Here is a 17,102-nt window from a genome sequence, read left to right on the forward strand (position 1 = left end):
TGGGTAGCCTCCAACCTGATGGCATGAACATCGACTTCTCTAACTTCCGCTAAGGCCCCACCTCCCCCTCGTACCCCATCTGTTACTTATTTTTATACACACATTCTTTCTCTCACTCTCCTTTTTCTCCCTCTGTCCCTCTGAATATACCCTTTGCCCATCCTCTGGGTCCCCCCCCCCCCATCTTTCTTCCCGGACCTCCTGTCCCATGATCCTCTCGTATCCCTTTTGCCTATCACCTGTCCAGCTCTTGGCTCCATCCCTCCCGCTCCTGTCTTCTCCTATCATTTTGGATCTCCCCCTCCCCCTCCAACTTTCAAATCCCTTGCTCACTCTTCCTTCAGTCAGTCCTGACGAAGGGTCTCGGCCTGAAACGTCGACTGCACCTCTTCCTAGAGATGCTGCCCGGCCTGCTGCGTTCACCAGCAACTTTGATGTGTGTTGCTTGAATTTCCAGCATCTGCAGCATTCCTGTTGTTAGAGGAAGACTTTTGGCATTTTGACAAGAGCACTAAGAAAGGAATAGTGAAGGCAGGAAGACAAACCTGCAGTACCATATTATCAACCTTTTAACAGTGTGATTTTGCATTGGCAAATGGGATGAAGGACCCTAGGCCAAAATACAAATGTTGTAAAGTACTTGGGGAAAGCAACATTAGCAGCTCATAAACACAAGGGATGCTGCCGACTCTGGAAATCCATAGTAACACACACAAAAATTCTGGAGGAACTCAGCAGATCAGGCTGCATCCATGGTAAGGAATAAACAGTCAACGTTTTGGGCCAAGACCTGGTCAGGCTGGGTCAGTCCTGATGAAGTATCCCAACCTGAAACATCAACTATTTATCCCTTTCCATAGCTGTTATCTGACCTTCTGAGTTTCTCCAGCAGTTTGGATGTGTTAATTAAAGCTCATACTTGCTTAGGACATTAAACCAGTAAAATATTGCAGAGAACCTTATAAAATAGATTTCAGTACAAAAGCATTTGGGTAGATAAGCAAAAGAGTAGTTTAAAAGTTAGTTTTAAATACTTATGGACAGGAAAAAAGAGGAAGAAGGAAATGTAGGAAGGGAATGTCAGAGCCTAAGTATCTGAAGGCAGTGGCATCAATGGAAGGGTGATTAACATCAAGGATGATAAAGGGACCAGAACTGGAGAAGCTTGGGTACTTTGAAGGCAAGCGGAAGGAGTTTATAGACATGGGGAAAATTGATGCAGGTTTTGAAAATAAGAGTTTTTTAAAATCAAATCAAAGTTCTGCATTACTGGCAACCTGTGTATGGGTTAGGAGTTGGGCAGCACAGGTGTGGAATTTCCATATTTATAGAGGGTGGAGTGAGTGAGCAGACCAGCATTCAGAACATTGGAATAGCTACAGTAAACAGTGAAGATATTCACACCAGATGAGCTGAGACAAATGTGGACATTGCTGTACATGCAGCCCAAATGGTTTTAGCAATGATGTGCCATGGTCTAAATGTCATCTGAAGAAGCAGTGCTTAAGAGGTGATTGGATCTGAGAGAATGTATAAGGAACAACGATAATCATGCTAAAAGCTCAAAGTTCAAAGCACATTTATGGTCAAGGTATACATACTATATACAACCTGGAGATTCATCTCCTTACCGGCAGCCACTAAACTAAGCCCAATAAAATTTTAAACAAAAACAGTCGAACACCCAATGTGCGGAAAAAGTACGCCGTGTAAACAATAAAAGTATGCAAATAACTTTCAGAACTGAAGTTTAAGGAAATGAGTCCACAACCACAAAGGCAGTCATAGCCAATCCAGGAGTCCATTAGTTGCAGACCACAGCCTCAGTCCAGTGCAGAGTCGAGTAAACCTCGTGGAGCAGTAAGCTGAACACCGGCCTATCCCTGACCTCCAGCCCAGGCACCCCGGCCTTTTCAATCTAGCTCCGTACTCAAATTGGCCAAACAGCAGGTCATTCCTTGATCTCAGAACTGGGCCTTGCCATTCCTACATGCCCTTGTGGCCAGGCCCCCCACCAACCTCAACTGTGCCTCGGCTCGGTTCAGCCGCTTTGAACCAGCTCCAACGCCCCAGCCAGGCGTTGGCTCACTCCTCACTGTCAGCCGCCGTGATTTCAACTGTACGCACCATGCTGCAGCCATCCTGCACCTTCTGGACTGCAGTTCACACCGTAAAAACATCAGGCCGTACAGGCAGTTCCATACGGGGGTTACAGGCTATTGACTGCAGCAATCGCTTTCGAGAAAAAGTGAGAGTCATTAAATAATTAATAATTTAGCCTTCTGCCAGCAAGTCATCACTGTGCTTCACCAGCACTGTCTTAAACCGGAAGCATCGCTGAACTATAAAGCAAGAACTGATATGACCTAATGCAGTGGGAATACAGGAAACCAGAACAGCAGGTCACTTGCGATACCTAGAGTGGAGTGTACCAGTCTTATAACAATGGCACAATATCCAGAAACCAGAAATCAATCAAGAAGCTTGTTTGTGTTAAGTGAAATTAAAATACAATGCAATCACACCAGACAAGAGCACTACAGTAGAATGACAGTTAATTAATGAGGCCATGGACTAATTAGAACAAATTCAAATACACTTCTAGTTATTGGCATCAGGAAGGAAAATTCATTTGGTATTTTTTCAATTTCAAAAAAATATCATGAGCCAGATTACATTGCACATATTGACAATATCATAGAAAATAATATTGAATGATGTGAGCTGTTTAATATGTATGAATTATCACCTTCGCCTGACCTAGAAATTTGGATGGGGGTCTGGTAAGAGCCAACTCTGACTGTCATGTTGTTCAAATAAACTAGATATTGGAAGGTCACAGAGTTCCATAAAATAGCTGCTGGACAGAGAGCTGGGGCTTCCTCGTAGTCTATGAATTATCTATAATATCATCTTCAGTGTATGGTAAATGAATACAATTCATTTTAAATTCAGTGCAATGCACAGAGTATTGGTAGAGAAAGATTTGTTTGTGTTGTCATCCCTTCTAATTTTTCTTTATGAGCAAAAGTTTGTGCCTGAGACGTAGAAGTCAGTGAAATAAGGCAGAAACTCACTAAGTTGAGCTTCTATTCTATTTATGTTGTCTGAGGACATCTGGGGCTCCCTAGTATGGCCCATCAGTACCTAGTGCTGTGCCTGGGATGTCATGCCACGTCAAAGCAGAAATTAGCCTTTGGAGAGTAGTGAAGAACAAATCTAAGTACCAGTCATTAAGTAAAATTTGGGAGGAGAGGAATCTGTAAACACTTTGCAGGCTGATTCCTTTTCCTGAACGTCTTCCCATTGACAACATACACTCAGCAGCCACTTCATGAGGTGCACCTGTACATCATCGTGTTAATGCAAATATTAGTCAGCAACTCAATGCATAGAAGCATGCAGACATGGTCAAGAGGTTCAGTTGTTTTGCATTTACTCCTTTCAAAACGAAGATCAATTGATTTCTGGATACAGGAGGAGTCAAAGGGATGGGATAAGAGCAGGAGAATTGTGCTGGGAATGAAGGCACTGTAAAACACTGAAGCTAACTAGAGGGTACGAATGGCCCCATCTTGTTTTTCTGGGATGGAGGGGTAAGAGCGAAGGATACGTGAGGTAGAACTGCTGAATGAATATGTAGTGTTTTGTGTGTACTCTTTCAATCCGTAAAGGTTGGTCCACTTCTTCCTTAGCTGAGGTAACCCCAACTCAGCTAGGGGCATCTTCCTGATTGGTGTGTCTGTAATGTAAATGCTGTACAAAGCTCCCATGATTCATGAATGCAAAGGATGATCAGATTTAAAGGGATGCCATGTACAAAGATATATGGCAAATTATATTTGCGAAGATGAAAGAGACATTGATCTTTGTGCTGGTGTGCTCTTGGGTATCCAAGTGTTTTGATGTGATGGGTAATATTAAACCCCTTGCATAATATCAGCTATGACTCACATGTCTCTCATTCTTTTCTCTCAGTTACAAGTTTGGAGGTTCAATTTTCACCTCAGGGACTACACAAAATCTATTAGTGCAAAATTGAAGGAGCATGGTTTTTTTTTGGATGAGGCAAAGGAAGACCTGGTGTATTACTCCCAATGGTCTGGCCAATACTTGTCAATATTTGCCCATAACTAACATTAGGTGAACAGTTTGCTCGATCATTAGCTGATCTTGCAATCCACTACCAGTTGTATTGGCAATGGAGGAATGGGAATATGAGAACAAACTGGTGGGGGAGGTAGGGGGGTGCCAGATGTGAAATCAGGACCCCCAAGGTTATTGGCAGTGATTCACGAGCAAAGTAAAATATGGCAGAAGCTATGTGAAGATGGACCTATGGCAATATGGAAATGTCCTGGGCTCAATCTGTATATCTAGGGTGCTAAAGACTTTTGCACAGTTCTCTATTTGTCAGCGTGGAGAAGAGAGAGAGTTCGTAAATCTGGTGGAAGCAAAGGATGTTGGGAGTGGTGAGGGTGGAGTGCCGTGGGGGGAGTGTGGAACAGGTGGCACAGAGGGAATGCGCGGGGCGGAGCAGGGGACGGGTGCTATGGCACGCGTGCAGACACACTCAGCCCCGAGATACAAGGCAAGCTCATTTGATTTCAATCAAAAGATTTATTGATCATTACAGAACGTCTTTCTGGTGCCCTCTGCTCCCTCGCCTCTCACTTCCCGTTTTCCCCACCACGATTTCCCTCTCCCTGCCCCCTTCCCACTCTCAAGTCCACAACAGAGACCCATATCAGAATCAGGTGTATCATCACTCACACATGTCATGAAATTCGTTTTTTTGTGTGTGGCAACACTACAGTGCCATACATTAAATTACTAAAATACTGTGCAAAGAACTTAGGCACCCTAGCTATATATAGATTTTTGCACAGTACTGTACCTGTACTGATAGATTGAAATATCTGTAAAACAGGTCAGCATGATCTCCTCGCTAAGACTAAAGTCAGCCTCACTATACCAGTTGATTCACTTTAATTGCCCAATGACATTCAAGGAATTGTTCAAGTGTTCAAGTGACACAACAACATGATTTCACTCAGTTGACATTACTGTGCGTGCCCTGCCCTCAACATATGCACTCACGGAGGACTTTTATAGATTCTCTTCTGCACGGTGAGTCTCAATTGTGTTTTACAATTGGGTTTCAAGTAAATTAATTAGCAGAGATAATCTCGGTTAAAACCAGTGTAATATTAAAGAGATGCATCATTGTCAATGGTGCAGTTCTTCCAATGAGGAGCTATACTGCGGCCCCAGCAAATTTTCATTTATGTTAAAAATCCCTTGGCACTGTTTGCAGACAATCAAATGCATTAGGCAGTCTTACTCCCTCAACTGTTACTCCAAATATTGCTTTAACGCCTCACTGCTATTAATGCATTCCTATTGGTTGCCATAATTGCTTTCAAAAAGGAAACCATCATATCATTAGAGTGGATGTTGATGACATTTAATAAAACCCTCTATACATTTCAGTGTGTTTTGCTAAATAATTTGTCTTCTGACTGATAGGATCTGTTAATTCCAAATATTTGGAAAAATGTGCTTGTTGTTAGTGTTTGATAGAAATTAAATTGTGTTTGATAGAAATTACATTACATTTAGGTTTTCCGCATGAAAGGGCAGTGTAAGCAGAGACTGCTCCGACTCTGTATTCAAACAGTGCCTTTTAATCTCTGTAAACTCTCTTTAAACCTGTCCTATGCAAGTGAAGCTCTAGAAATGGTGGGAGGGCGGTGGGGATAGTTGTGTCATTTTATTTTTTTTTACCTCCAGTGTTTGCTTTATTGAAACACGTATGACTGAAAACGTCTCGCAATGTGTTCCTGTTGTGTTCAAACACAATCTTTCATCCTTGGGACCAGAGTTCAGGATCAATCAAACAGGCCAATAAGTCTGTTTCTGATGGGGACTGACAGCCTATGTGAGTTAAAAGTTAATGGTTATCTTTCTACTCAAGGTAGTTGCATTTGAAATGGTGCCTAGACCAATCTTACTTGTGATGGGAATGGACGTGCAGGATCTTATCGCTCATCCTTTTATTTCTGACAAGCGAATTGAAGCCCAGACTGAGTGGATAATAACTCCTTTTAATTGACTACCCAATGTGGTGAAGTTTAAACCCTGCCTATTCAATAGCAGACTCTGATCTCAAACCCACCAAATGAAGAAAATGAAAATTCTGTTTATCTGTGTGTGTTGCATGCTGATAGAAATCTCAAGGTCTGTCTCTGGTGTTTGGGATTAAATACTACACACTCAGAATGCAAACCAGTTGAATGTTAGAGGTGGGGTAAATGCTTCTTCCATTACCACAGCTCTCAACATTCCCATAATCCTTACACCAGGCATAAGATATATGGAAAATCAAAGTTTCTTCTCAGAGCTCCTAAAAGGACTCAGAGGAGGATACAACAGACTATAGTTCTGGAATCTGGAGCAACGAATCTTGGAGGAACTCAGATGCTAGAGGCAGCATTGGTGGAGGCAAATGGACAATTGACATTTCAGATTGAGATCCTTCTTTTAGATTTGGACTGAGAGTCTAGATGAAGGACTGTCAACCCAAAATTTCTACTGTCTATTTCCCACCACAGATGCCACTTGACCTGTGGAGTTCCTCCAGCATCTTGTCTGGTGTTCCTAGATGGACAGCAATGCTTCTAAGGAACCAAATCTTTCTTTAAACGCAGGTATCAATTTATGATAAACATTTACACAGTTATTCATAAAAAATGGACAATCTAAGGAAATAGCTTCCAAACAAGTTGAAAATGTGGAGCCTGACGCACCTGCAGGGAAGGAGTAAGTAAACAATAGAGGAGTTTAAACAAAAATAGCAGGCCTGCCATTTATTACCTCCGTCAAACCGCGTGAATGGGGAATGGTGGGCTTCTTGCTGTGCTGCTGCTGTGTTATAAAGAAGCATGTCTTCACTGCTGTTTGATACACCTGTGCAGCTTATCGGTCATTTAAGAGTCAAATGTATTGCCTTAGTTGGCTAAAGGTCTCAGATTTCCTCTCCATAAGGATGTCAGTGAACTAGTTGGGATTTTTAATACATATCATGCCCATAGCAATATTTAATATTCCACATTTTTAAAATTCCCGGAGCCCCATGGTAAGAGATGAAACTCATGTTCTGTGAAATATTGATGTGCTATAATTGCGGCTGCTATGGTGTACATATTACTGCACGTATTGGGTAATCTGAAGGACTCTAAGAGACGGTGAACACATGGAATGAAATTTGCCAAGCTAACCGAGCTCTCCATTTTTCTCACTTATCTGAATGAAAACACCCTCTGTTGGCAATGAATCACGCTGAACAGCCAGTGGTGATTTGCAGTTTTTGCTTGGTTGAGGTCAGCTTGGCCTGGAGTTGTGCAAGAGCGAGGAGTTGCCATAGATTTCTGCCTGCAACCGCATTGTTATAGGCTTCGCATGACACATAGCAAGACCTTCCAGCCTGTTGAGAAGCTACTGGCTCACACTAATCCCATTCCCTTGCAACCCATTCTGTCTCCCATTACCCACCTACATTTGGGGGTGATTTACGGCAGCCAATTAGCCTTCCAACCAGCACAAAGTTCGGGATGTGGGAACAAACTGGAGCATGAGGGAAAGCTTACAGGGTCACAGAGAGAACATGTAAACTGCATACACAGCATCAAAGGTCAAGCTTAAACCTGGGTTCTCGGAGCACTGAGGCAGCAAATAAGCATAGTGCCCGACTACACTCTGTGTACCTCCTATACATAATAAAGTGCCCACTGAGTGCATGCTCATGGTCTTCTGCTGCTGGAGCCCATGACTCCAAGGTTCGACATGTTGTGCATTCAGAAATCCTCTTCTGCAAACCACTGTTGTAACGCATGGTTATTCGAGTTACTGTCACTTTCCTGTCAGCTTGAAACAGTCTGGCCATTCTCCTCAAACCTCTCTCATTTTCAAGGCATTTTTGTCCACAGAACTGCCGCTCACTGGATGTTTTTTTGCTTTTTGCACCATTCTCTGTCAGCAGTTTCTGCGATACTCAAACCACCTTGTCTGGTGCAATAATCATTCCATGGTCAAAGTCACTTCGATCTGACATTTGGTCTGAACAACAATTGAACCACATGGTCATGTCAGCATGCTTTTATTCATTGAGTTGCTGCCACATGATTGGCTGAGTAAATATTTGCATTAATGAGCAGGTGTATAAGAGAACCTATTAAAGTGGCCATTGAGTATATTTTGGGCATAACACACCAGGAATACAGTTTCCCACCTAGCCCTGTGGTAGGGAGGAAACTTCATTCTCAAAGTCTTACAATTAAAGTTTCAAATGCTGGAATGCCAAGTTAATAATTTCTACAATTTCCTCAATTCAAACATGAAGGCATGGTGGCACCCATTGGTTTTCCCTTTTAGGCAAGTGTCCAGGAACCACCACTGCCCTTATAAGTGGGCAACAAAGTTCAAAACTTCAAGGTAAGTTTATTATCGAAGTGCCTATATGTCACCATATATACACCATCAGGAGTAAATGTGAGAAAGTCTTTTATTTCCTCCTCTATTACAAGTACAAAATATTTTGGCAACAAAGGGGAAAATCACAGCTTTAGCCACATACTGCACTGAGGTATAAATATTGCAAAGATGTGTTGCTACTCTTTCTGTTCTGACTGACTTCATGCCCTGACAAACCATATCTGTTCGCTGTTCTCTGAGATGTTTTAATAGAAGCTAATCCTTCACTGCCCGAAAGCAAAGAGGAAAAGCCAGAAACATCAGCAGTTGAAATCCTCCTTTAAAGAAAAATTCTCTCTCTAGGCCCAGGACCAAAGAAGGTGATAGGGGTTGCTGGTAGAAACATCTGCTCACTAAGTCAGCAGATTAGAACTGCAAACAGCATTTCTGGTCAGCAGAAGCTTCCAACTTAAAAGCGACAAGTTTAACCTGACTCTTTAAATTCATATTTGTCTCCTCTGCTGGCAGAGATTTGACACTTCTGTAGCCAAGAAGGTGAGGGTGCAGAGTGCTGTCCACGTTTGGACTGACACAGTGGCATAACTGTTTGAGCTACCTCATTATATATAGGAGGGGTTCGATCTCTACCTCAGGTGCTGTTGGTGTGGAGTTTGCACGTTCTCCCTGTTACTATGTGGGCTTTCCACTGTGCTTCGCTTTCCTTCCACATTCTGAGTGATGTGCTAGTTGGTAGGTTAATTGCCTGCTACGAGTTACCCTTAGTGCAGGTGAAGAGTAGAATGGAGTATGCGACATGAATAAAATGGGTTTGGCTGGGATTCGTCTAAATGGGTGTTTGATGGTCAGCACAGAGCTGATGGGCTGAAAGGCCCATTTCCAAGTTGTATCTCCCTAGGAAGACATGACTGGTCCCCTTCCAAGGAGAGACTGGAGCATACCAGGTTCACCCATCCTGTAGCAATGAGTTAATGTGTTAAAAATTTGCCCTTCAGCACAACTCTTTTTTATGAACAGCAAGAATCACTTTCCTTTTCTGTGGTCCAGCACCACTCCCTGTACCAGAAGTGTCCTGTACACTGCACTTCTGCAGAAGAGAAACAGGGACTCGCCACCTTGCCCTCAAGATTCAGTCCTGACTTGGTTGTCGTCAGTAAGGAGTTTGCATATTCTCTCTGTGTGGGTTTCCTCCAGGAGCTCCGGTCTCTGCCCACATCCCAAACCTATAGGTTATTTGCCCGCTACATTGTCCCTGAACGTTGGTTAACGGGGAAAAAAGAAACAGAGATGAATTGGTGGGTACGTGTGAGAGAGGACATGTTGCAGGAGTACAGGAAAAAAGGGAGAGGAGTATGGGAGTAACGGGATTGTTCTCTGGAACTCAGCAATCCATAGTTTCCTATTTCTGAACCCAGGTATCCTTGTTATGAGACACATCATGGGCAACATCCGATTAACAACTGTCACAGGCAGCTACAAAAATTATAATAATACCACTCATGTATTTTCCCTTAAAACAAAAGGGATGCATAGTGGTTGGTATCACACTATTAATGAACCAACAACCTGAGTTCAATTCCGCCAAAGTCTGAAAGGAGTTTGTGCATTCTCCCCAGGACTGCATGCGTTTCCCCGGGTGCCATGGTTTCCTGCACAGTCCAAAGCTGCACAGGTTACTAGGTTAATTGGTCACATGGGTTTAATTGGGCAGCACAGGCTCATTGAGCCAAAGGGCCTGCTACCATCTCTAAATAAATAAAATTTAAATTAAAGTTTAAAGGACATACAAGCTGTCAATCTTCTTGATGAAGCCTGTGACATCAGTTCTGTCCTTAAAAAGAGATCATGTTACTGAGAGGTTGGGAGAGCAAAACGTAATCTGTACCCGATACACAGAAGAAAAACAGGATATCAAAAGAAAAGTTATTTAAAGCAGAAGGAATAAATAAAGCGAAGCATTGCTGTAGTTTAAGATGTGAGTTTCATTCATTGTTTGTTCCCATATCTAGTTGATGACATTATAAAAATATTACTGCTTCTGAAATGTTGAATTGTTCTTATATTCCCTAACATCACTAAAATGGGAATTCTTCACATCACAGAACAATCAAAATTGTTTCAACAGGCGATGTATCTGAAGCTCTATATTGAAGACAATTGTCAGGTACCTGATTCTGACTGAGATAGCAGGGCATCCTCTCCTACAAGTAGTTTATGGTACTATGATCTTTGGTTAGTCAGAGGCTTCAGTGGGCTCCGCTGGGGCAGATCAAATCAGAATGGGTACGAGTCGACAGTGCTTGAGCAAACCGACTGGTGCAGAAATGGCACTGCTGCACCAGAACAGGAGAGGGTGCTCTTCTTGAAACAACGGCAGCTATGTGCAATTATATAGCACCTTCAACGTAGTAAACTGTACCATACATTTTATAGGAGTGTTATTAGGTTAATGTCAATGCCAAGTCATAAAAAGAAATTATTGTAGCTCACCAGAAGATTATTTCAAGAAGGGTGAAAGAGAAACAATAAGGTGAAGAGGTTTGGGAAAGGAATTCGAGAGCCCCTGCAGGCCCAGGAGTTGATAGTACAGTCAGTTAAACTGAGGATATACAAGAGGTCAGCACAGGAGGAAGAGGTCATCTCAAAGGGTTACGGGGCTGTGTGTGGTTACAAAGACAGGTAGGGACAAAAACATGGAAGGATTTGAAGACCATGCTCAGAATGTAAAACGCAACACACTGCCTAATGATTAACAGGACAGATCAGTAAGACTGGTGAGCTAGGACACATGCAGCAGGCTTTGAATAGCGAGAGGTCTGCTCATGAAAAGATTCAAAACCTGACCACAGGCAAGAGAAACTCAATCCAAGCACTTATAAAATTTCACGTATTCGACCCAACCCAAAGATGTGTGCAGCGAAGGCTAAAGCCTTGCTTTGCTAATCAGACATTGCTATTGATCAAAAGCAGAGGGCACACAGCACAACAGAAATCACATCATCCTGAACTATGCTAAACACGCAGGAATGACCTGCTCAAAACCTAAAGTTCTATCGCAATATCAAGTGCAGCAGGAGCAGGGGGATAGCCGGGAAAAGAGCAGCTATATGTAGAGCCAGGCTACATGCATCAGTTCTTAAACACTTCTCACCTGTCCTCACCAAGGAAAAGGACATGGTTGATAGTGAGTTCAGTAGCAGATGGGGGAGAGGTTCATGAATAATCTGGAGCAGGTCAGTATTAAGAAGGAAGTGTCAAATATCATGGGCTAATAAACCTTAGTAAATGGCTAGGCCCAGCTAAGATCTGTCCCATGTTGCCACTGGAAACAAGAGAGAAGACCACTGTGGCCCTGACAGATTTTGGCATTGATGAGGGTCCAGAGGAGGCTCATGACAATGATCCCAGGAATGAAAGGGTTAACGTATAAGGAATGTTTAATGTATAAGGCTCTGGGCCTGTGCTCGCTGGAGTTTAGAAGAATGAAGGGGGATCTCATTGAAATCTGTCAAATATTGTACAGCCTAGATAGGGAGATGCGGAGAGGATGTTTCCCATAGCAAGGGAGTATAGGACCAGACAGTACAGCCTCAAGAGTAGAAAGACTTCACTTCAGATGGCTATGCAGGCCAAATCATTGTCTATATTTAAAATGGCGGTTGATAGCTTCTTGAATAGTAAGGACATCAAAGGTTGTCGGGAGAAGGTAGGCAAACGGAGTTGAGAGAGATAATAATTGGGCTATGCTTGAATGGTGGAGCAGATTCAATGGGCCAAGTAGCCTAATTCTGCTCCAATGTCTTATGCTCATTGTTGGCTACAGATGAGGTACCAGAAAACAGGAGGACGGTTGGTGATTTTTTTTTTTAAGGAAGGCAGCGGAATTAAGCCAGGTAACTGCAGGCCAGCGAGTTTTACATCAGGGATGTACACCAAAGCATAGAATTTATGTACATTTGGGAAGGCAATGACAAATCAAAGATAGAATGGCTTTGTGCAAGGGAAATCCTGTCTCACTAATGTAATTGAATTGATTGAAGAGGTTAACGAAGAAGATCGATGAAGGCAGGATGGTCAACTTTGGTTAAATGGACTTTAATATGGCATTTAACAAGGCAGGCTGGTCCAGGAGGTTAAGGAATATGAACGCAAAGTGAGCAGACAATCTGGATCCAAAATTGTTTTGTTGATTAGTAGGCAGAGGCCAGTAGTGAAAGGACATTTTTCTGATCAGATATTTGTGACTAGTGATGTACTGCGGGGACACTTGTACTTTGTGACAAATATTAATGAGCATGATTAGTAAGTTTGCAGATGATCCAAAGTTTGTAGCAATGTGGCTAATGAAGAAAGTTGTCTAAGGTGATAAGAGGACATAAATCAAATGGAAAATTGGGCGGAATGTTGACAGATGGAATTTTATCCCAACAACTACAAGGTGATGTATTCTGGGAAGTCAAACAGGAGAAGCACAAATATCATAAAGAGTAATGTTAGAGTGCCAAGGAATGGTGATGAACAGGACAATGGTGTTCATTGAACATGCTACACAGGTAGATCAGGAGGTGAAGAAGAATAAAATTAGGATGTTATGTTGCAACTTTACAAAGCTCTGACGAAACTGCACTTGGATATAATTGCACTGGAAAAAGTACAGAGGAAGTTCACCAAGACTTTACTTGGATTGGAGGACGTTAGTTATAGGAGAGATTGAGTAGGCTGTTTTTGTTTTCCCTGGAGCAACTGAGGCTGAAGGGTGACCTGACAGAGGTATATAATTCTTATATTCAGAGCGGATGATCAGAATCATTTTCCCAAGATATGATTGTCAAAAACAAGAGGACAAAAGTTAAAGAGGAAGGAGTTTTCAAGGGGATTTGAGGGGAAAGCTATTTTATGACACAGAGATTGGCTGACATTTGTACAATGCTTCCTGAGAATATGATGGAATCAAATACAATCACTACATTTAAAAGACTTTTCAGGCACTTAAGCAAGCAAAGCATTGAATGATACTGACCTAATGTAGGCAAATGGGATTAGTGTCGATGGGCAAGACGTTTGGCACAGACATGATGGGCTGAATGGCCTGTGTCTGCACTGTCCAACTCTATGTATGACTCTAACAGACACCCAGACTGACATATTTGGTACATGTTCTGATCGAACACATCATTCAGGTTCATTGGGCACAGGTTAGCTGAATGAATTCTAAGCCTAGAGGTTATGGAGAGTCGAGAGAAAGCTTCAGTAAACTACTTTTGAACTATAGACCCTTATTCTAAGATGGGGAGAAACAGCATGATCCCACAAAGAAGTATGAGTTAATTAAACAAAGCTTTAGTATAAAATATCATCTAAATGACAGGATATATAATAACAGAGCACTTCCATAATATTTGCACTGTAATATATGTCTAATTTATGAGTTCTTATAATTGGAATGGTACCCACTGAGCCAATACTGACAGTATAATTGTGATAAACATACTAGTACAATGGAACCATGTTAACTGGAGTTTGCAGTATGCCTCAGTTAGTGAACTTGGTGTTTTACCTAGGCTGCTGGACACCGAACAGTGGTCTGGTGTTTCTCCTCAGTATCAATCAAATGATGACTCAGAGTGGCTTGTAGGTGCTTCCAGGAGGAAAAGTTATGACTGAGCTATCACTTCCAAATAAATGCAGCAAAATCCATGATACCCATTTCCCCATCCTGAACACTGAATGGGTGGAGACAATATTAGAGTCGGGTGGGAACATTACTAACACCTGCAAAAACTCAGGCCACTCATTCTTCTCATCTTCCTCGGTAGTGGAGGACTCACTTTCAAGGGCAGTCTGTTTCCTTGATGTAATGCATAAAGCAATAGAGATTTGCATTTATTTGGCATCTTCCACGACCTCTGGATGACTTATTCCATTTCCTGTGAGGCAGGAACTGCTGGTATTTTTAATGCTAAAATATATTTGATTGACTGAAATAAATCACCTCAACATTTTCATCCTAAGTCATGCTGTTCCAATTACTTAATCACACTATCAGTTGTCACTAACGTTGCCTACCTCACAACAGCAACTAACAGCACAGCAAGCTCCCACAAATAGCAATTTAATAAAGATTTGACAATCTGTTCTTTAGGTATGGTGACCTTTTGGTGATGGTACCCACTGGTATGGACTCTGGCAATAACTTCCTTGCCTTTGGAAAAGTTTATGAAAGAGTAGATGGGTACACCCTTCTCCAACCTTTCCCGTAAAGAAACCCTGCCACAACATTGCTTCAGAGACTGCTAGCCTGGATCTTAGTGCTTAAATCGCTCGATTTGAGACCGGCACTTTACAACTCATGAATGCCACCAGCCCGGCCATTCGACTCCTTGTGAAGTGGGCAACTCACTCAACAGCCAGCTCTGGCACTTGGCGCGATCCGGATCAGTAGAAGCAAAGTAAAGTTCAAATACAAAGAATGCACCCCAAGTGTAGGTAGCGAATTAGCAGAACGGTCACAGGGCTGAGCGTCATTATTACCCCAGGAGACTTGGAAACGGTGGAAAGTTGAAGACTGTCCCATGTTATAGAGAACCACCGTCACGAAAAGCTCGCATTTTCACAGATTTTCATGGACCGGGATCGCGCCTTTTTAAAGCCACCCCATTTTATTTCAAATTTTGATGACGAGTCGAATTAAACGCGTGTATTTTTTTTAAAACACAAAATATGTGAGGACTTTAAAAAGACGCCGTTGCATAATAATTTGCGGCTAAAATGTGTGAAAAGCCTTATTAGAGCAATTGAATCTATCAAGCACAGATAATACGGGATCCGAGGAACCTACACACCGTACAGATAAATGAGGCATGAGATGAACAGCAAATAGGTGGGAGTTAGTTTGTCCATATAAATTGATAATGTATGTCTATAATGATCTTGATGTTAAAACGGCCATTCTTTCAGCAGATACCGCTGTTTCGCTCGTAAAACACTTTACCCCTTCTGCCTTAATAGTACAGGAATTTTCATCCCTCCGACTTACCGAGAGCAAGGTCCGCCAGATAGAACAGGAGGAAAAGGCGCTGGTAGAGGTTTTTCCTGTTCATTTTTGGTCACTTTCAAAGTCAGGCTTCAGAAGGCGCCGGGTGACGAGCTCCATCCAGCAAACAGCGCCGGGTGATCCTCATTATCCAGCGAGCCAACACCGACACACTGACCCCAAAATTTATCCTGACTCAAACATTCAGATCCAGCCAAGTTGACAGAGTTTCAGAGATTGTTTTTCTTTTTCTTTAAAAATATTAATAATTTGGTTCCAATACACTTCGTTGGGATGCCCAAGATGAGAATTCTATTCCGTTTGCCCAGCTCGACGGGGGTAGCACTGATACAGGGATTTTGATGAAACCTCTCCCACTCAGCCCTTACCCTCTCTGACTCGATTTTCAACACTGTAGATGTGTTTAAATCCTTGCTCCGGATCCCGTATAGCAACGGTTCACTATTTCTGGCTTTTAAGCCGATTTACCAGGGCTGGAGATTTCTCTCCCTCTGTCTCTGACACGCACACAGTCTTCTCCTGGGAAGGTTAACTCTTACTCCGCCACTTGTGGTATCAAAAGATAATTCTTCAATCTCGTCAACATCACCCTTTGAGAAATTGTAAACTTTCACCGTTCATTTTAACCTCGCTGGGCAAATTAAGTAAAATCTAATCATCAGTTGAAGGATTTCATCTATCCAGCACCTCCAATGTTTTTAAAAGTGAGAGTAGATGAAATGTTGCAGAAATTCAAATGATCTTGAGACTGATTAAAACCACAGAATTAGCATTTCGTGACATTACGATTTCCGTTTTCATTCTCTGTTTTTAAGGTGATTTCCTATACGGAAAACAGTTGCCTTTTCCCTCCTGTATAACTTCTCAAGTCTTTATTCCCGAGCTTCAGTAGGCTATTCAACTGTGAGTGCCATCGCCGCCAACCCCAAACCGCGTTAATATGGAGGTGCTGGTTGAGTTTTTTCCTCCCACTTCCACACCCTGCCAAGAACGCCTTTGGGGCGGGTAACTCTTCCTGCCGTTAGACATGGCTAGAGGTTAGGTTGCTGGTGGCCAAGTGGTCCCTCCTCAACTCATTAAAAATTGAAGCACTCCAGGATTCCCCATTTGTACTCAGGGGAGTCTGCGAGGTGCCGTAACCAACCAGGTTAGAACAGGGAAGAGGGATGAGACTGGCCGGCCCTCAACAATTAACCAGGAGGCGGGTTGTCAAGAAAGGGTGGAGGGGGAGAGGAGGGGAGGGGAACGGAGGAGAGGGGTGGATGGATGAGGGGAGATGTGGGACGAGACCGCCTCCATCAACCATTCTCAGCTCCTCAGGGGCGACTCGGGCGCCGCATCTGGAGCCTGGCACTGTACATCTTGAGCTGGGCCGATTGAGAACAGTGCCTCAGCTTGGAGTAATACCACTTTCTCCACACAGCCAAGTACCTCGGGTGTAACAGTTCTCCGCCAACACACACACCACGATTCCAAGCGCATTCAACTTGTGACACGGTTGGGACGTAATGGCGGCGTGGATAAAAGAAAGAACCGAAACCCCTTTTATCTCGCTTCT

The 17,102-nt window shown here is 42.8% G+C and overlaps 1 protein-coding gene across 1 annotated transcript in view; it reads right to left on the bottom strand.

The window, feature by feature from the left end:
- The window catches only part of igsf21a (immunoglobin superfamily, member 21a), a 433,141-nt gene extending 416,640 nt beyond the window's left edge, over positions 1-16,501 (bottom strand). Inside the window, exon 1 of the mRNA XM_063032904.1 lies at positions 15,527-16,501. Coding sequence (XP_062888974.1) covers positions 15,527-15,590 — 64 coding nt within the window. The 5' untranslated portion in view covers positions 15,591-16,501. The remainder of the gene's footprint in view (positions 1-15,526) is intronic.
- Between the last annotated feature and the right edge of the window lie 601 nt (positions 16,502-17,102).

Source organism: Mobula hypostoma, chromosome 25 (genome assembly GCF_963921235.1).
Source record: "Mobula hypostoma chromosome 25, sMobHyp1.1, whole genome shotgun sequence".
Classification (NCBI taxonomy): domain Eukaryota; kingdom Metazoa; phylum Chordata; class Chondrichthyes; order Myliobatiformes; family Myliobatidae; genus Mobula; species Mobula hypostoma.